This window comes from Canis aureus, chromosome 4, assembly GCF_053574225.1.
Source record: "Canis aureus isolate CA01 chromosome 4, VMU_Caureus_v.1.0, whole genome shotgun sequence".
NCBI lineage: Eukaryota > Metazoa > Chordata > Mammalia > Carnivora > Canidae > Canis > Canis aureus.
In genome coordinates, this window is record NC_135614.1 from 3,901,315 (window position 1) to 3,922,908 (window position 21,594).

The 21,594-nt window shown below is 37.9% G+C and overlaps 1 protein-coding gene across 4 annotated transcripts in view; it reads right to left on the reverse strand.

The window, feature by feature from the left end:
* Window positions 1–21,594, reverse strand: part of RYR2 (ryanodine receptor 2) — a 727,449-nt gene that overhangs the window by 131,271 nt on the left and 574,584 nt on the right. For all 4 annotated transcript variants that reach the window (XM_077894379.1, XM_077894378.1, XM_077894377.1 and 1 more), the window contains exons 59-63: window positions 20,369–20,492; window positions 19,782–19,897; window positions 15,833–15,897; window positions 13,332–13,453; window positions 7,267–7,316 (exon numbers count right to left, since the gene is read on the reverse strand). In XM_077894379.1, the coding sequence (XP_077750505.1) occupies window positions 7,267–7,316; window positions 13,332–13,453; window positions 15,833–15,897; window positions 19,782–19,897; window positions 20,369–20,492 (477 nt within the window). The remainder of the gene's footprint in view (window positions 1–7,266; window positions 7,317–13,331; window positions 13,454–15,832; window positions 15,898–19,781; window positions 19,898–20,368; window positions 20,493–21,594) is intronic.

Below are 21,594 nucleotides of genomic sequence, written 5' to 3' on the forward strand. Positions count from 1 at the left end.
TTCAAGGTTGTATGTTTGCATCAGTGTGTAAGCATAAAAGACATATAATTAAAATTGTAACTCATCCCTGAATCTACTAGCAACAGACAGCAAGTGTCTGGTTTTTAAAATCTTTGTACTAACTCTATACAGTACTACAACTCTCTAAATAAAAATAACAAAGTTAAAGATGTTTGAGAGTCAAAATACTCTTTTTGTATTTTACTCCCAAATTGTTTTGTAGTTTTTAATATAAGGTTTCTGTAACTCAGGAGTTATCAGTGTTTTCTGAAATGTGATATACAACGTCTTGCTTCTGCTTTGCAATCTGATATACATCAGTATATGAATATTAGCAGAATGTTGACTTTCCTTCCATTGTGAAAGCAGTAACAACCATTCTAAGTTTTGTTCTTCTCCCTTCTTTTGTGACTTGCAGTAATACCTATCGTATTCTCTCCTCTGAAGAAATGATTCATCTTGACAAAATCCTCATTAATAATGTGGAACAAAATTATGCTAGAGTTACAAATTTCTCTCAAATTATGAGATAGAGAGAAACTGGAAAGTGCCACTGACTTTATCACTTCTGAAATCTGCACAACTAAACAGAATAAAATTATTGAAACTTTCACTCAGTGAGAAGTTTCGGTTGAGCTGAAAATATATTTTACATAATTCCATATTCTATTCATTTACGCAAAAGTCAGGACATTCTCTGATAGAGATATCTTTAAAGGAAAGAAATAGGGATCCCCAGGTGGCGCAGCGGTTTGGCACCTGCCTTTGGCCCAGGGCGCAATCCTGGAGACCCGGGATCAAATCCCACGTCGGGCTCCCGGTGCATGGAGCCTGCTTCTCCCTCTGCCTATGTCTCTGCCTCTCTCTCTCTCTGGGTGACTATCATAAATAAATAAAAATTTTTAAAAAAAAGGAAAGAAATATCTGTATCACTCTAATATGGTTTTCTGATATTATCTTTATTATAGGTATTTATTTATTCCGGTATTTCTGACCTCATATATCTCTCACTAAGAAACAGGTTACTTCTGGGGTGCCTGGATGGCTCAGTCGGTTGAGCACCTGCCTTTGGCTCAGGTCATGATTCCAGAGTCCTGGGATAGAGCCCCATATTGGGCTCCCCACTTAGGGGGGAGTCTGCTTCTCCCTCTGTCTCTGCCCTTCCCCCTGCTTGTGCTTTCTCTCTCTTTAAAATAAATAAATAAACTCTTTGAAAAAATCAGTTATTCTTTTATATAACATATAAACCCAGAAGAGCTCTCATTTCTGACTTGTATACTGCCACCAAACCACAGAACTATTACATTAGGGAAAGACCTAAATGACAAGTGATGACAATAACCAGCAGAAGTAGCAGACTGTGCATCACTGACCACGAAATCCCCAACGTAATGACACATTCAGTTCTCAGATATATACTAGCTTCAGAGACTCTGAGTCCTTTAAGTAACTTTCCTTTCATTATATGTCCTAGTAAACAAAAGTAAGCATGGTCTGAATATTGTTAGAGATAATACATACACAGACTAATTTGCTACTATCTCCTGATACAAGATAGCAGTCCTCATTTTAAACATCTGAATGGGTTTTGGGAGTGGGCACGTAACAGATGGAGCAACATAAACTTAATCCACTAATTTTTTAATCAGGGAGAGATACCAATTGATAGAATTTACGATTGAAACTTCCAAACACAACATTAAGATTTATGCAGCAGTTTAAATCAGGCATCCCTACCTAGGGGGAGAAAACTCAACATTTTAACAAGAATTACTGCTTCACTTAAACAGATGACAATACTTATCTTGTTCCTTATCTCTACAGCTAATACTGGAGTGGAATTAATAATGTGCTACATAGGGTTCTGGGGTCAGAGGGCAAACCAGAGAAATTTTAGAGTGTTACGCTCATTATGTTACTGAGTGCTTGCTCTATTCCAGGCATTCTTAGAAGCTTCTCTGCCATCAAATTTGAAAACTCTCCAGTAACTCTGGACAATTTGCTATCTCACTGATACATTAAAAATTCACCAGAAAATGGGAACATAGAAAAGGCCTCCAAATGGTAACTGTTTTGTGCCAGCCTTCTCGAATCATTCCTATAGCTGAAAGGATCACTGTTGGTTGGGCTTAATGATCGTGTTTGAAGAATCTCTAGTTACCTGTTATTTCCTCTTCAATGTAAGTGTCCTAAAGTGTTTTCTCGGACAGCTTAAGGAATTAAAATAAATGTGATTCTTCTGAGTTGTGGGATAATTGGGTACTTTTTTTCTAAATAATTTCATAAGCAAAAAAAAAAAAAGAGTAAAATTTCAGTTATTTATGAGTGTAAGAAAGTTCCAAGTCAAGAGCTCTTATTTAGGCATTCTTAGTGTCTGCTCTTTCTCTATGAGACTGTAGGCTTCCTGAAGGCAGAAGCTAGTGGATTCACTCATTCAGTCATCAGATATTGATAAAATATCTACTACATGCCAGATTCCGCATACAACAATAAGCCCACAGTGAGAGGAGAGGTTTAGAGAGAGAGAGAGAGAGAGATGTGTGAATCTGGTGACATCGTCACTGGGATGAAGGAAAGGTACACAGAGCTATAAGAATGTTGTAATAGGAGAGAGGAGTAAAATCAGGGAGATCAGGGAAGGTTTTCCTGACAGAGTAAGTACTATTTGGACTGAAGTCTGAAGGATAGGTAGTTTAAACCATTATGGGTGTGGAGGACTGGAGAGGTGACTGTTATGTCTAGGGACCCCATTCCAGGTGGGAATTACAGCATGTGCAAAGACCCTGCACAGAAAGAAATAAAACACTTTGAAGAACAGAGAGAAGACCACTTAACCAGCAGCATAGAGGGCAGGCGAGAATGTGCCAAGACACGAGGATAGAGTGGTACACAGGGGATAATTTATGAAGCACTACTGTGGCCAGATTCAGAATTTTTATTCTCAAGAAAAGGGAATCCACTGAATATGCAGGACTGTGGTAGGAGAGACTGGCTTTTAGGAAGATTCGACTGCTGTCGAGCACAGTCTGGAAGAACAAGGAGATTCATGCAGAATGGTCAGTTTGCTCTTGGAAGAGGACAAGTGGCAGATACCTGGATTGGCCTGGGGGTGGTCACAGTGGAGAGGTGTAGAAATCTTCCTGTTCCTACCCCCACAGCCTGAAAGGGTGCCTCCCACATAGCAGAACACACTTAAGTGTTTATTGACTGAATGCATCGAATGAATGTCATTAAGGCATTAGATTTATTTTCACGTATAAAAATAAAGTCCTTAAGAAGCCTTGATATGCGGGATGTATGTGTGGCTCAGTCGGTTAAGCATCTGCCTTTGGCTCAGGTCATGATCCCAGGGTCCTGGGCTCGAGTCTAGTGTCGAGCTCCCTACTCAGTGGGGAACTGCTTCTCTCTCACCCTCTGCCCTTCCTTCTGCTCATGCTCACTCACACTCTCTCTCTAATAAATATTTTTAAAAAATAGGAACCCTGATATGAATATACCTGTGGCATCATCACTGTCCCTACTGGAGGCTTAGTTATGGATTCTGCTTCCTCTAAAACTGACTGAAAGGCTTAAGTGGGCTGTAACAGGAGGGCTTATATGTATTTTCTAACTGCCTTGACATGAGTAATCAAGATTTCTATTCAGCAAAAGTGGGAGAAAATGATGGGATTAAAGGCATTATTTCACTAGTTAACAAAGGGTCCTTGAAAATGGCCAATGGAACCCATACCACTTCTCAACTTGCCTGGGTCCTATCCATGTTCTAACCATTTTCTCAAATACTAGAGTACACCAACTTACAATCACTGGTAAGCTTTCTGGAACTCAAACAGAAAGCCTATATATACAATGAAGATACTAATTTCTTTATTATTTTTTCCATAAGGTTTTTTAATGGATACACCAGAACTACTGTTCTGTGGGGGAACAGGGCTTATTCACCCTTTTTAGAAACTTACCTTCTTCAAATATAAAATGAAACGGTTTAAACACCTCAAAAAGATATAAGAACGATAAAAACATGACTGAGCTCTTTAATTCTTAGTGTCTCAATGTGTAGAAGGTATTTTAAAGTAGATTAAAGATATACACAAATAGAAGTCCAAATTTGGGGAATCTTTAATATAGCAGAAAAGTCTTTCAACTACAGATGAAGTCTGGAGGTCTAGCGACAACTTGGTTGCCAGCTTGGAATAAACAGTCCATTACTCACCAAACCCTGAATTCCCGACAATTGCCACCATCAGGTCAAGTATTTTGTCTGTTGGCTTATGTTAACCCCTTGTGTCTCCAATCCCCCGTTCCTGATATGTTGAAGGTTAATGTGTATCTTTCTACGTCTTTACTTTCACTCACTGTTCTTAAGACACAAAGCTCAAATGTTTCTTTGCTAATCTCCATTTTTAACTATCTTAGTTTACCCTTACCTTAAGCCATGAACAGTTTTTAAAACTAAGTCAGTACAGGAAAAACATCTTGACCATCAGTGTCCTGTCTACCAGAATACGGAAAAATGATATCATGTAAAAAAAGGGAGAAAGGAAAAAATAAGAGATTAATAGGACTCTAAAAGACCACTATATATACATCATTAGGTCTCTCTCTTTAGGAAAATCCACAATGGCAGAACTGATACATCAAAAATAAATATATGGTATACCACTCCCATTTCATTCTGGAAATGGGTAGATTAAAAAGCCTTCGTCGTGCGGGTACTTTAAGTAGCCAACCCCCTAGTGTAGTTCTTTTGGAGTTTGATTTATATAAATAAAAACTGTGCAGGGGTGCCTGGGTGCCTCAGCGGGTTAAGCATCTGCCTTCGGCTCAGGTCATGATCTCAGGGTCCTGGGATCGAGCCCACCATCGGGCTCTCTGCTCAGCAGGGTCTGCCTCTCCCTCTTTGTCTGCCTCTTCTCGGAGCTTGTGTGTTTGCTCATGCTCTCTCTCTCTCAAATAAATAAAGTCTGAAAAAAAAAAAAAACCCTGTGCAAATCAGACTAGGAATCCCTTAGATTAGAAAGCTGTAAAGTTACAGTTTCCACAGCACTTGAGCATTCATTATCTTACATTAGATCAGCTATGTGCAATTGATCTCAAAGATTGGTAGTCATTTTAACTTAGTTAAAAAAAAAAAAAGTTCAGAGAAGTCAAGTTCCTCGTCCAAATCACTCAGCTGTTCTAGTTCCAAAGTCCTGTTCTAAAGTCAGGTTATAACCGTCAAGTATAAAGATAACATGGATAAGACTTAAGGATTCCAATCATTGGATGAGTCTGTATTAGAAAATGTGTAATTAACAAAGGCCTCTTGAGGTTTGTATTACTTTCCAGGCAAATGCCAAAGCAAATTTGAAACAATAAAAACAGAGATGCTAGAATAATATGTAGAAGACACACAAATACACTTCTGAAGTAAAGACATATAGTAGCTCTCCAGTAAATTCCTGTTAAAAATAATAGTATTTAAAGGCTGAGAGATTTAAGATACAATGCCTAAATGGAGTATCAATATCACATTGGGATGGAATGAATGCTAGTCTCAGTCCATACTGAGAGGTATGACAAGTGTTATTATGCATTTATATTCAATTACTAGACCCTTAAAAAACAAGGAGATTAAATAGGCAAAATTAACCCACAGTAATGGAGGTCTACATAGAGTTCCTTCGCAGAAGGTTATAAATTGGGAAATGGCCTAAGGGAGACATCTGAAATGCTGGATATGTTCTATATCTTAATCTGAGGAAATGGTATATAACCCATGGGTATATAACCCATATAACAACAAACTATATCATTAAGCTATCTTCAAGATTTGTGCACTTGTTCTATATATGGAACACCTCAAAAGTTTTTAAAAGGAAATTATAGTGAAACATAACACAGGAAACCAAGAATTTACAATACGCAAGAAGTCAGAAATATCACAACAGAAAGTATTACTATGCTCATTAATAAGAATGCAAACACTGCACTTAAGAAAAAGGGGTCCACATCAAAATGATATATAATAAGACAAATGGAGGACACTGGAATCCACTGTTACTACGAGAAAGTTGAAGAGTACATAACAATTCTGTCCACATAATTTCACAGAAATTTTTCTTTGTAGAAGAGAAGTCAAACAAATAGCAGTCAACTAGAAGTTATTTTGAAGATAATCTGCCCATTGATTTGGGATAACAGAAACATTAATGCCAAAACTCAGGCCATTTAAATGAAACATACCTTATTATGAAATTTAAGAGCATGTAGTACTGGATGTAATAAAATTAGCAACCAAACAGAGCTTTAAGGAATTATATCCAGAAACTATCATTTCTCAAAACATAGAAAGAATTTAAATGAGTGTATGCGTGTATCTTTACACACACACACACACACACACACACACACACATACACATCTATCCTTCAGTTCATTCACTGTGGCTTTTAAAGAAATGACCTAATCCTTAGTTTTTCCTGTAAATGGAATTGCACTTACAATATTGGTATCAATACACTTGATATTTTACGACTGAAATTACCCCAACACTGTCTCATAACCGATAGCACACAGGGTTGAAATTTGCTTTTGTGACTTATAAAAGCAGATACAGAAATGAAAACACAAATTCTGCCAGCTATACTTGAGTCCTACAGCCCCAGAGCAAGGAGGATCTGTGGAAAGTGAGTGGCCGCCCTGCATGGCAGTCCAAAAGCAGGTGCTCAGGTGTGTGGACTTCAGTTACGTGAATTCTCAGACACAAAAACTGTCTCAAAAAGTCACTCTTGCCAAGTGAAGTCTTTGCCTCACTGTCTCTACTATGAAGCTCCAATGTCAGGAATGCAGTTAACATGTAAATCTGTAGTCAAGAGCATTAACAACAACAACAAAAAAAAGTGCAGTTAAATTTTTTTGATTTATGACAGCTCATTCTTTCACCTATTAGAAATAGACAAACAAGTTCAAGGGCCCAGTTCCTCTTTACCCCTCTGAAATAAAATATGGCAGAAGCTGCCACTTTCGTTCATGTTCTCCTTTATAATAAAACCTTTTGGTTTTCAAATGTGCTTCGGACCAGCATAAAAAAGTTACAGTCTTCAATTTCACCATAGTAATGCTACTTACAAACAACCTCGAGGACCTTACCTTGGCCTATGACGACCATGCATGCAGCCATGCAAACATGCATTCATGCAACATAGCAGCACACAACATAGTGCAAAACTGGCAAAGAAAACCAAGTGATGGCCATGCTCATATTTGTTTCAAGGGTCTCCTTACCAAATAGTGAAATCCTATGCCTGACAAGAACTCCAAGTTTGCAGAATAGGCTGAAGACAAAAGAAAAACAAAAGAGAAAAGGGGAAAAGGGGAGGGAAGGTAGAAAAGACAGGGAGAAATTAAAATAAAATAAATAAAAAAGAAGAAGAAAAGAAAAATAAACAGCTGATATATGAGCAGGAAAAAGCAACATGATGTCACGCAGAAAGAATCGATTCTCTGAGCAGAATGTGGAGTAAAGGTATTAAAGAAAGAATCTTTGAGTGCATATCTATAACAAACATGGTTAAAAAAGCACATATTATAAGTAAAGAAACCAAAAAAAATTTGAAAGCAAAGCTAATTAATATAAAAGCAATCTCTATGAATTCCACAAGAATATAACTACTCAAATACCACAAGGAAAACACTTGCATTTTATCTGCCCACATGTACCACATGTACCATGAAATCCTAGAATCTTTGTTATTGTTGTCATGGACATTATTTAAAACCAGAAGTATGGTGCTTTGGGCATAAAACGTTACTTTAAATTTCAGTATGTTTATCATTTGAACTTTCCTTTTTGTTCACACACCCCTTACACATATACCAAAGCATCCAGTGAATATGAATGCAGTGAAGTAGAGACAGAATTTGAACAGCTGATAATCACTCAGGGAAAAACGTTACAGATGGGATAACCAAGGCCTCTTAATGCTAAGGCTTGAGTTGAGTCTGTTTCTTATCTCTTTTAGACCAAGTTCCTATGTTTTTATGTCCTCCCTAGGATATAAGGGTGGCCTGCATTCAGCATTCAGCACGACAGCACTGTGTGTACGAACACTTACATCGGACCCCACAATCTGGGCAAGACCTGCTATTGTCCTGGCTTGTAATAAATCCACAGTCTGGTGGCCTCTTGCAGGTCTTACCTGGAATACCCGTCACTCACTTCCCTGCTACACTCCTCTCTACCCACCCCTCAGGATCTGGCACCACACAAGTCTACTGCAACAAGCTTTTGCTAATACCCAGGCTCCTTCACCACTCCCAGCCCAAGCTGAAAGAGTTCCCTTTCCAGCCTCTCTCAGGAGCCATTTGCAAATCTCTACCATGACACCTATTCTCCCATCTTACAATTGGTATGAGTTTCACATTTACCCACACACTCCTGAGCTCTCCGAGAGCATAGGCTCTGCATAGCCAGAACTTACCAAAGCTCTAGCCTTAACGATCCATTTGTACAGCACTACCCACACCCAGTTTGACTGTCCCAATAGCAGTGGCAGCGATATCCTGACCGTCCCATTTTGTATTGGAAAGCTATCCCATAAGCAGCAGTGTGCAGATGTACACTCACCAGGACTGGGGATACACACTACTCCATGGGCAAAAATGGAGTCACGTGCTCATGGCAGGATGGGAGAAAGGAGACAGAGAATGACATTTGTGACACTGACCTTCTTAACAGGAAGTTTTGGCTCTCATTTCTCATTTCAGTAACAATGTGGAATAACGTATTAATGAACATTGATTACACAGGGCATTGTATAGCTTTTCCAAGAGAACATACATTAACAAATGTGTAGATGGATTTGAGGTCTTGAGAAATCTCTTAGCAGTTCTGAAAGTTTTTAAAACAATGATCTGTTCAAGTAGATATTAGAATTTAAAATGAGACATTAGCCTCCTGCATTATTCATCCCTGTGCTATAATGTAAAGAAAAAAAGACAATGAAACAAAAGCAACTTTCTCCAGGTGCCCTCATCCGCTGAGCCTTATGCATGCCACCTTAACAAAGGTCTGTCTCCATCTGAAAGAGTCATTACTTCTTATAGTTGTACACATTTTGAATCCCTCTATGTACACCAACCTATTCTAAGCGATGTCTTTTACCTTTTACCGAGACTCTCTAGTACCAGCATGAAACATCCGGAGATAATTTTGCCCAATTCATCGAGACCTAGGACATTTTGCTGTGATGGAAAACAGAATTGCTCTGTATCCCATTCTGTTGGGTATTGAATGTCTGAGAGTCTGTCCAAGAAAGATGACTTCTTGCAGTAGCAGCTGCTTCTTAACTTGGGTGCTCTAATCAGCAGCCAATGTGCCACCAGAGGGAAATAAAGATATATAGAAAATCAGGTTCACCCAAAAGACATATTATGCCTCTTTCCTCTCCTGTGCCATCCTCTTTCAGAGTACAGTTTCTATACTGACTATAAGGTTTTATTAATGTAAGCTTTGACCTACAGTTTCTCCAAAAATATTTTCCATAATACTGTTATCCCCTTTCTGTATATCCCTTCATTACTAACATTCTTAAGAATTTATAACATATCTACACTTCTTTGGCTTTATGCCTTGCTTTGTAATTTTATCACTTCATTGCTTTACTGAAACACTCCCTAGATATTCTCAATACTTGCCAATCAGCAAATCTAATAAAACCTTTTCAACCTCCGTCCTGGAGAGCTCTCTAACATACTTGCCATCATCGACTATTTCAATCTGGGAAACCCTGAATTCTATTTTACAGCAATGCATTTCCCCCTTTTTCTCCCTCATTAATCATTCTCTATCTTCTTCAAAAACCCACTTCTGAAAGCCCTTCAGTTGGAATATTCTCCACGCTTTGGTATTCAGAACCATTTGCTCCTCTCTCCACTCCCCTTTCATCTGCTTTCAGAACTCTGAGCAGAACATGGATCCAGACAATCTCCCAATATGTCATTTCTTGCTCTGGTCCCTCCACGAACACCACTCATTTCCAACTTCCTGCTGGACATTTCCAGCTGAAAGACCTGCTATTACTTCTACTTCCAATAATTCCTTAACCAAATTTAACCTCTTTTTCTCAAAACTAGTTACTCTGTTATTTCTTTTTTTGCTGTTGCCACCAATATTGTTACAATCACTCAGCATCGAAACCCAGCACCAGGCTGACCTCCTTTTTTCTACATGCTCTGTGGCTCAGTGCCATGTCCTGTGATTTTCTCTTGTCCATGCTTCATTTCCAGTACTCATCACAACTTACTAAGTGGTCAGCTCTGCATGTACGCAGGTACCCAGCTGCACTTTTAAGTGCACTCAAGTTAGGAACTGCATTGTTGTGTGTGTGTGTGTGTGTGTGTGTGTGTGTGTGTGTGTGAGTGTGTGTTTTGTCTCAAACTTAGGATGGCATTTTGCACATGGTAGGCATTCAGGAGTATGTGTTGAATGAATCAGTGGGTAGAACCACCTATTTGAGGAAGCATGTCTGTCTCAACAGCCTGCTTTACTGTCATGGCCTCCTAGCAAGCTGACTCTTCTCAATCTCACCTTTGCTGCCTGACTGCCCTATATCCCAGTGGTTTCATAGGGCTAATGAATTAAGTAAAAAAGATTAATTAAGAAAATTGAAAAGAAAAAAGGAAGATGCCTTATTCTGACAATTAATGTCAATTATAGTATTCCACAATCAATCTACATAACCCACATTTCCCCTAAATTACTATGTTCTACGCTCTTTATGTTGTTATCTACATGCAAATAGTTTCCCTTCTTAATCTACGACCTACATGTTTTTAAGATCAATTTTGAATGATCATGGCTTTCCTATATCTTTAGCTCATCCATACTCATCCAATGTGGTCTCACTTTACTTTGAATCCCACAGCACTGCATGTCTTTCTCCTAGCAGAATTATATTTATACTCACATACTTAGGTACTGCCAAGTAGACTCCCAGAGTGCAGAAGCCACCCTTATTCTTTTTCACAGATGTGATAGTATAGAAAAAGCTCAATACATGATTTCTAGTGCCAAGAAGTATCTAAACATCTAATGGAAACAACTCGTCCTTAAGTGTGCATGTTAACTCCAACCTACACAACTACTGCAACACACAATTGTTAAATACAAATTAATATTATCACTTCAGTGTCCAACATGTATATGAAGACATGACTGCTTATTCACAGTAGCAGGGCCAGCATTTTTTTTTTGTTGTATTTTATCCTGTTTTTAATTTTTTTTGCCCATTTTATTCACTGACATAATATTTAACTGAAGCGGTAAGAAATCACACATTTATAAATTTCAGTGATTTCATTTAAACATATCAAACAAAATTTTTAGTTGGTTTTTGTTACTGTGATGGTGATTCCAGTGGTTTTGAAATACATTTTTATGCTTATAAAAGATTTTTCATTTTAAAAACTTTAAAAATATATAAAAGTTGTGAGGGCGATCTGGCTGTGACATCTGTCACCCCATTGATCGCCAGGGTTGATTCGGCTGATCTGGCTGGCTAGGCGGGTGTCCCCTTCCTCCCTCACCGCTCCATGTGCGTCCCTCCCGAAGCTGCGCACTCTGTCGAAGAGGACGACCATCCCCGATAGAGGAGGACCGTTCTTCGGTCAAGGGTATACGAGTAGCTGCGCTCCCCTGCTAGAACCTCCAAACAAGCTCTCAAGGTCCATAATGGGAAAAGTAAAATTTGCCAACCCTCTTTCCAGGAGGTGAAGAAAAAATAAGATGAAATCATGGAAAATATTTTGGTGCAGTGTTGATAAAGAAGCGGCATCTTGGGCCCCCAAACCACATCAACTGAAGCTAGCACAGAACAGCAATGCTCTTCTGATTTATTCTATGAGGGAAAATTGGGCAAAGGAAAATTAGTTACTTCTGTCCTCAGGGAACAGTTCTAAGAATGAAAACATAATAGAGACAAAACATGATATGGGAGAAGGGAAAGAGCAGAATGTGCATAATTTTATCTGTATTTTTTTCCTATATCCTCTGAGTACATTGTCTCTTAATTTATGTAACCGAATGACATCTAAATCAACAGCAATTCTGTGAACAAAGCTGCTCTTACAAAAGGCCACTCTGACCCAGGGAGGGCTTGGAGACCTTGCACTAGCCTTGGGTGCAAGGTGTTTAAAGGTAACTTGTTGCCTTAGCATTTTCTAGCCGCTGAGACATTCCAGTCCACTGGGGATGATGGGCCTGTGAAATGAGGGGGGATGGGCCTCTCTCTCCTGGGGAAAGAGGTAAAAAGACCATGCCAAAGAGATAGGGGGAGGGGACTCATATCTTGGAAAGTAGCCTCTCACTCCTTTTTTTTTTTCTGGTAACAAAGCTGGTGGAAACAAAGTGTGCTACTGGATGGATTCTCTATTTCTTTATAATTGCTGTTACCAACTTCACAGGAAGATCATCATTTGAAGAAGTTTGGAATGGTTTTTTAGCCCTGTTGCAATCTTATATCACATGACATCACAGATCATTAAAGTCAAATCTGCTTTGTCAAGGTTATTTGCTTTTATAGAAATTTTTTTCAAACACAATCTAAAAGTTTGGTATGGACTCCTGTGCAGTTTGATAATACAGAAATAGATTTGCTGAATAATCGATTCTCATGAGTCCTAAATTTTGGCAGAATTTTTGAAAAATCAGACTTGAAATACCCAGAAGAATCACCAATAATCTACAAGGAATACTTGGGTTTAAACCCAAGAAATACTTGGGTTTAAACAGAAACTAAGATGCCAGCTTGAGTGGTGTGAGGGGAAATCTTCAGAAAGCACATATTTTTATGTCATTTTCTTCCAAGATGGGTCATTATTTTCAAGCAAACATCGAAAAACAGAATTTCTGTAAGTGGGGTCTTGCCCTCAAGAAAAATGCCTTTATTTTTCAACAGTTTCACAAAAATAATAGATTCAGAGAAATTTTTTTTATTTTTTATTTTTTTGATTCAGAGAATTTTTAAAGAAAGTTATATTCATCACAAATACTAATCTAGTGATGCTTCTACTTGTGGATTCTGTAATCGAGTGCCTTATTCCTATTATTCAGCATTATATTTAGCAGCAAAATAAAAGACAAGACTCAACATGTAGAACACATATATTAAGTTGCAGAGAGCATCCTCACAGTGTTTGGTTCCAAAGGGCCCAGGGGACAGGGACCCTGGGTGGGCACCCTGCATGTTCCCACCTTAGGATTCCCAGCAGCTCTTTTTCAAATGCAAATACACTTCACTCAACAACAATCTTTATTTTGTGTGGCTGTTTTATTTTGTGTAGCTGTTTACCTCGTCACCATTTCTTTCTCCTTGTTTGATGCATGTCCTCCAGAACAGAGAGGTCTGCTTGCTGCAGATAAGAAGTATAAGCGATGGTTTTTGAAATATTGATCAATTAAAGGAAGAACCACCTGAAAGAAAAGAAAAGAGAAGAGATCTACACAGTGGGCTGAGGCTCTGGAGTAGCCCGAGTTCTCCCCACAGCCAGCAGGTCCTCTGGTAGCTCACCCTATCTCCAGTCCCTGTATAGCCACACATTGGCACATGTGTGGGACATGACATGGTTACTGGGAATGTTCCACATTTTCAACAGCGTGGAATTACTTTCCTATCTTTTCAAAAATGAAATATCCTTAGTATTTTCATATAATATAGTTCAGTGCCCAATAGGTTCAGAAATAATCAACAACTACCATTTATTGAGTCTCTATTATGTGTGGAGATTGCAATTGATGTCCTATCATTTCATTTTCCCCAACAACTACTCTGTGCGGTAGGTGTCATCATCCCTATTTTCTAGGTATTAAACTCAGGTGCAGAAAGTGAGTGACTTCCTCAAAGTCACATTGCCACTTACCTACCTCACTTCTTACCTGGCCTATCTCAAAGCCCACTTGCCATTCCTAGATGCTAATCCTGCTGGCCTGGGGCGAATTCCTCCTCTTCACCCTGTGCACTCACACCATGAGGCTTTGCACAAACCATTCCCGGTATCTGAAATGTTCTTCCATAAGTCCATAACCCTATAACCCATTCACTCCACTCCTGCAGACCTCAGCCCGGTGGCGCTCCATCAGATAATCTTTCATTGATTGCCTCAACTAGATAAAATCCCCATATTCTCTGTTCTTGAGAGAGAAAAAAAAACTTGATTTTGCAAAAAATCATTTGCAAAACAACTAAATTTTGAGTTAGTCTCTCTCCATAAGAGTTTATAAGGTATATAAGAACAACAGACATGCTGTGTTTGTTTCCCATTATTGCTCTTTCCTGGCCTCTATGACTACTCTTTGCTCTGTTTTGTTTACTCCTGGATCACTAGCACTTAGGATTTTGTGGCACCCATTAGATAAATATCTGTTAAAAAATAAATGAGAAAAGTAATAATATCTGGCACTATCAGTTTTTAGACTCAAGTCTGTCTGATTACATTTCCCCCCATGATGTTGTATACCATATTCATATATAATAGCAAAATACAATTTTTTTGTGATTTTCCTAGAAAGTTGCAACATTGCCTGAACTTAGTGATGACACATAATAGCTACTCAACAAATACGTGAATGAATAAGTCAAAGACTCAGAAGAAATTAAACCACATGAGGCATCTGCAAATAAAATCACTAGGGGTGCTGAGGATATAGACAGGGCAAGATAAGAATGTATTTCAAACGTGTGGTTAGAGGCCATGAATACAGCCTTTGTAATAATTGGCTATTAGAGGGACTATAACCCAGTAGGACAAGATAGCTAGCAATATGTAGCCCAATACAAACTAAGATGGTAGGGTATAGATTCTGAGCACTATACGGAGTGGAAAGAAAAGACAAGAGGAATCTCCCTTACAGTAAAGGGCACAATTCTGAAAACATAATAAAAGCCAAATATTAATCAATTGAAGTAATGTGCCTTTTTGCAAATGATCTGTAGTAACCACCAAATGCAAGTACTCTGAAAGTAAATTGACTGAAATCATTAAGTCTTCAGGTTAATGCCAATACACCATAAACAGGAAAACTTCCCAAGGGCATTCTGTGTCCATGAGAGCAATCCCTGGGATGTAGGCTAATACCTGACAGAGACTAGGCACACAGCACATGCTGAGTAAATGAATTATACAATATTGTTGAACGAACCCAGTGTGGAGAATCTGCAACACTTTGGCTCCTTCCCTTACTGGCTGAAAGAAAGTCATGAATGTTCCAGGCAAAGAGCAGACTATTGATAAATTCTTAATAAATGGAATGACTAATAAAAATGGGTATACTTTATACTATATAAACAATTTATTCTCTTTGATCCTCAGTTTTCTCATCTGTAAACTGAGTAGGACAAAGGTCCCACAATAGAGATTATGCAGTAAAGCTTATAATGTAAAACTTTTAAAATTTGTAATTTATAAATTAACAAATGCTTTTCCTCTTTATAAAAAAATGCTCATAAATTTTTAAATCCTAACAACAATCAAATATTAAGAAGTAGACATGTTTCTTCTATGTCATTTGATAAAAGCCCCCCCCAAAAGGGGACTTAATTGGACTCCATATAGATGGAAGTGATTTGAGAATTAAGATAGGAAGAACAGTGAGTTAAATAAAGTAAGACCAAGTGTCCTAGCAGCAAATTTAATCTCACATGATTCATGCAGTTCTTTTTGTGCCACAGAATATTTACTTGACATAGAATTCACATTTGTAGACCAGTACACTCTGGAAAGAGTCAAAGACCTAGAGAGTACATTTTGTAAATAAATATATTGAAGCAAAAACAAAATGGATCGTATACTGTACTTTAGCAAAGAACTTGATTTCTTGTTCATAAGGGAAATGTTCTCCTTTGCTTCTGCCGCCACCATCTGTAGATACAAAGAGTTGCTAGGAACATGTTTCACTTCAAATATTACAAAACATTCACCCAAAATGCAACATTTAGAACACACTGTTAAATGTGTTACCCTGGTAAACTGAACACAGAAAGCTGTCCAAAATACCAAGGCTAACTTTATTCAGCAGGATAATAATTTTTAAAAAGGATTTTAAAAAGGTACCCAGGTGGCTTAGTCAGTGAAGCATCTACCTTTGGCTCTGGTCATGATCTCAGGGTCCTAGGATCAAGTCCTGCATCAGGCTCCCTGCTTAGTGAGGAGTCTACTTCTCCCTCTCCCTCTGCCCCTCCCCCTACTTGTGTGCTCTCTCTCTCTGTCAAATATAAATAAAATCTTAAAAAAAAAAGAGGCATTTGAGGATTTCTTTTAAAAAAAAGGATTAAAAAATAAACCAAAATAAAAAATTTATTGAGGATAGCCCATTGATGTGGTTAAGAGCAGACACATGCTGGTTTAGCTTTATGATCTTGTAGGGGGAAAACTGGAATAAAATAAAGTAAAAAATCCTATATTTTCTTTCATTAAGAAAGTATGAGAGCAGCCAGTACTAACTCAGTAAACGAAACTGGTGAGATTTTTAACCTTGGCCTCTGATAAAGTAGTTACTTAGTAATTAAAAGTTATATTATTAATGTACCAACTAAAAGGCTGCAGGAAGCCAGCTTGGGATGGGAGGGAGGATCACAACCATAATATCAGATTTGAAAATTAACATGCTGCTCAGGAACAAAGAAACTGTCACAAGACAATTTTCATAAGCAAAACAAAGACACCCAAATTTTCCCCATGGTTTAGAAAATGCTTTTGAGGTTAAGAACTGATTGACCTAATGCATTTAGCTTAGAAGTGGCCTTCTGCACCTCCTTCATGCATACAGAGGAGGCTTCATGCTTATAGAAGATGTAACCATAACTCTAACAAACCAAGATTACATGCAGAACACATTGAGGAGAAAAAAAAATATCAATATTGGATATAAAGTTTTAGTAAAATTTGAAAGCAGAGTTTCACTATTTTATAACAATCAAACTTGTTCCTGAAAAAATTATGTGTAAATAGAAATAAAAGCAATTAGAGATCTCTCTCTTTTTTAAAGACTTTATTTATCTATTCATGAGAGACACACAGAGAGAAGCAGAGACAGAGGGAGAGGGAGAAGCAGGCTCCATGCAGGAAGCACGACTGGGACTCGATCCCGGGTCCAGCCCAGCATCACGCCCTGGGCTGAAGATGGCACCAAACCGCTGAGCCACCCAGGCTGCCAGGAGATATCACTTATTAAGTCTGACACATAGGTTTGGGATAATTTTCTAGGAAATTTAGATAATATTTTGTAATATTGGAGCAATGCTCTTTTTATGAATAAGTAAAAGAAAACTATGCCTTTTTTATACTCACAGATTTCAGTCTTCTATCACTTTTACATTAAATCTCCCTCAAGAATATTATGCAAAAAGGCTGGATCCATTTAAGGGACTTTCTCATATACACTATAAAAACTACGTCAACACAAGTTTTGCACATAGCTAAATATGCTAACATTTCAAGGAATTAAATAGGAAATATCCTACTTCTTTACATTATGCATTTTAACAAAATGCTTATGTGCAAAATACTGATGGAGAGAATATGATCTAGATGTAAAACAAAAATCAGAAAAAGGCATATGTATATTCTTACTATGGCCATTAGCCTCAGATGTGTTGCAAAGGCAGTAAATTTAAAGATAAAAGAAGGCATTACAGAAGTTTCATTTGCAGTGACAATAAAAAATGGAAATTAAACTAAGTGTAGGGATCCCTGGGTGGCGCAGCGGTTTGGCGCCTGCCTTTGGCCCAGGGCGCGATCCTGGAGACCCGGGATCGAATCCCACATCAGGCTCCCGGTGCATGGAGCCTGCTTCTCCCTCTGCCTATGTCTCTGCCTCTCTCTCTCTCTCTCTGTGACTATCATAAATAAATAAAAATTAAAAAAATAAAATAAAATAAAATAAGTGTAAACAATCCCAGCTCTGCTCTTCTAACAGAGTTCTCAGTTACAGTCATCTGAAAAGGGAACACGTGACATTGACCATGATAAAAACCTTAATTTCTTGGGCTCTGTACTGACCTAGCTTCACTTTCTCCCCACTGTTAAGTTTGTAAGACCCTGTACCCTGTGGAAAGAATGAAATGCACTAAGTGGGTGAATTCGCAGCAAGGTTTTCCCTCTGCACAAACACTGGTTTATTCAGAAACGTCTGTATGATGTGGATAAAATCCAAGCACATTTACCCTTCAAATGTGTGTTTCTGTCATCTATGTTTCTGTTTCATGTCATATACTTTTAAATGTGCCTGAGAAATTTCAGTATTTAACTATATGCATGAAAGCTTCAAAAACTCACCATGGTCTCATTAATTTTTTGGATCATATTTCAGTAAGTGAGACTAATCTGGCTACTTTTCAGGGTGACTCATAAATCATATTTTAAAAAATATCATTGTATGAGCTACAAAGGGATTACAAATCCTAAATTAGTTTGCATGATTGGCTTTTGTGAAAAAGACAGTTAAGAAGAGAGCCAAAGTATAGCATTTGGCTGCAGATAATGAGCAGATTGAGAGAGAAGGAAGTTCTTTAAGAGAACAATACTCAACTGGAAAATCTTTATTTTTTTTATTTTATTTTTTTTATGATAGTCACACAGAGAGAGAGAGAGAGAGAGAGGCAGAGACATAGGCAAAAGGAGAAGCAGGCTCCATGCACCGGGAGCCCGATGTGGGATTTGATCCCGGGTCTCCAGGATCGCGCCCTGGGCCAAAGGCAGGCGCCAAACCGCTGCGCCACCCAGGGATCCCTGAAAAATCTTTAATCACATTTAGGATACAGGAGACCAGAAACAAGAAAAAGCCAGACTCGAAATTCTATGAACTGATGTGCCAAAAACTAAGTCCTAAATCCTAAGAAAATAATATCAAAAAGAGCCCTTGGTCAGGATCTGCTAGTGGAGGATGTGTTTACTGCTAAGTTACCTAGGACTATGGGCCCTGAACAAGTAAAAAGCAGAAAGAATAAGGATCTAAAAAAATAAAAACAAGAAAAAAGAAAATAAAAAGATAATCACCATAACACACTTGTTTTCCAAAGGGGACAAATTCTATCTGAATCCTTAATCCTTCTACCTTAATACCAGTGGCTGGAGAGTGATCTGACATGAAGCTCACTAATTCACAACTCAAATTTTAAGTCAATAGTGTCAAGGACGATCATTAAATAAGATGGAAGAAGAGGCTGTCTTGAAAATCTGTTCTGAATCTAAGATTTTAAAAGAAAGAATTCTTTTCACATGTAGGTAGTAGCATTGGGCCACATTGGGAAGAGGTCTTCCATTTTATTTAAGGGGATAATAAAATGTTCTACTTCGCAGATACTCTAGTATGAGCATGTGTCCCTACAAAGGCCTTCACATTGACTTGAAAGTTTAGGGATCCACAGAGTTTCAATTTTTTTAGGAGCATGGCAATTAATTTTAAATTAGAAAGATAAAGAAAGATTTTACAGTGTCCATCCAATGTGTCTAACCAGTGTGACGTCTGTGCAGTGTCTTTCAAAATAAGAAATCAATGCCAATAAACATTAGAAGAAGAAAAGAATGGTGTGTTCGATATTTTTTTAGATTTTCTAAATTTACCCATCCCTAAGAATGTGTCTGCCTACTGACCATTAGACTCTGTTGAGTAATAGGATGGAGAGGCAGTGTTTATACTACCAGAGAAAAAACCAAAACCAGCCTGGCAGTCTGTGCTATACCTTGATGTTATCAACATTAAGAATAACAAAACCTAGACTAAGTAATAGGATGATGGTACCTACCAAACTCCAGGATATACTGATGGGCTTCATCCACATAGCGAATGAGTTGCTGAAGGAAGCTGTAGGCAAATCGTTTCTCAATGGAAGGTGTGTCCAATTCCAGGTCCTTAAACCCCCTAGAGCAGCAAAAATGAAATATTGAAACCAGGTCCGACAAAGACTATTTGAAGGTACAATTCTGCTTAAAAAGTATATATGGTATATATAAAGATAGTTATCTCATCTCCTTGTAGCTAAAGGCAAAAGTGAGATTTAGTATAGAAGGGATACTTTGCATCTGATATAAAACTGTAGAGAATAATTCTATTATCATGCAAAAAATGTCACCTTTAGAGAAACAGAGGGTCACTTTTGCCAAAAATTGTTGCCTAAATGATGGATTGGATTTAACCTAAGTAGTGAAAGGAACCAGTTAGTAGCAAACGGCCAAGGACATTAATGTTTCTGAGGTGTATGTTTTGAACATACTAAATAGTAGCTCTAAGGTGTAAAGGGACCACTGAATCATTTTCAGCATTAAATCTGACAGGGATATTTCAACATCCAGTCTTTATAACAGGAATGTACAATGGCAGACGTGCTTTTACCTGGATACAGCATAGCCATTGATTTGCAAGAACTTGAGGATGTCCTGTGCTTTTTCCCTGTCCTTGGCTTTCTCTTTGGCTGTCAGCGTATCATAAGGTACCAGCAGGGGATGATTTCCACCTCCTAAGAGCATGCCAAAACAAGAACACAGCACTGTCATTAGAAAATAATCTGAAATGTGATAGAGTGGCATATAATGCGATCGTACTTAACTTCTGGCATCTTCCTATTACACAGAGTATATACAAGTCATATAAGGCTCTTGCCTCTCCAGTGCCTTTAATGTCCCAATTAATTTAGGAAACTGTTCATATACTGTACATATGCCTTCTAAGAGGCAATTAATATATGGACATGCAGGCATTTGTGATATCAAGTGCCAGTGACATCTGCAATTGCACGAGAAGGGAGAAGATGTGTTCCCTTCTTCATTCAAACAAACTCTCAAGATGGGCTGCATAAAAATACTTGCTAAAACATGCACAGCTTGAACTAGCAAAAGTATAGGACATGTTTCAAGAGATAAGCTTCATTTTCCACCACTGAGAGAAGAAGAAAAGGTCTTAAATATGGAATTTTTAGTATGCTTCCCAGATCAAACAGTACTTTATAGTCACATATTCCACACAAACCTAAATTCAGGTTAACCTAAAAGCTAATCTCTCTTAAATATCTAATACGAGTAGCATACATACTTGACTGATTAAAACTTCTAGCAAGCATCTAGATTTCTAGTTTACCTATTTTAGTGAAAAATACAAAAAAAAGCATCCTTTTAGATTTAAAAATCCTAGAAAATTTCTGAAATTTAAAAAAATTCTAGAAAAATTCTGAAATAAATAAAAAACTAATTAATGAAAATGTATGTATAAAGTTACAGAGTTTGTAAAAATTTTTGTGGAACTTATAAAAGTTTCAGAAAATGCACTGGTAATTCCAGATGTAAAGATCTGGTGAGCAGCATCAGAGTGAACAGCATGGTGTGCCCCCAGTGTAAAGTTTATAAAAACATACGGGGATATGTGTTCAGTGGGATGCTGAAATTCCTTGAAACAAAAGTGCTGTGGGCATTCCAGAAAAAAAGTACTTAAAAATGAATACTTGGTTTGAATTATGGTGACAACATAGAGTCTATTAGATCGGTGTCCAATATGATGTCGCCAGGAGCCACTAAAAAAAAATCATAGACATAATGTCCCTGCGCTTGAAATAACCAAACAAAAAG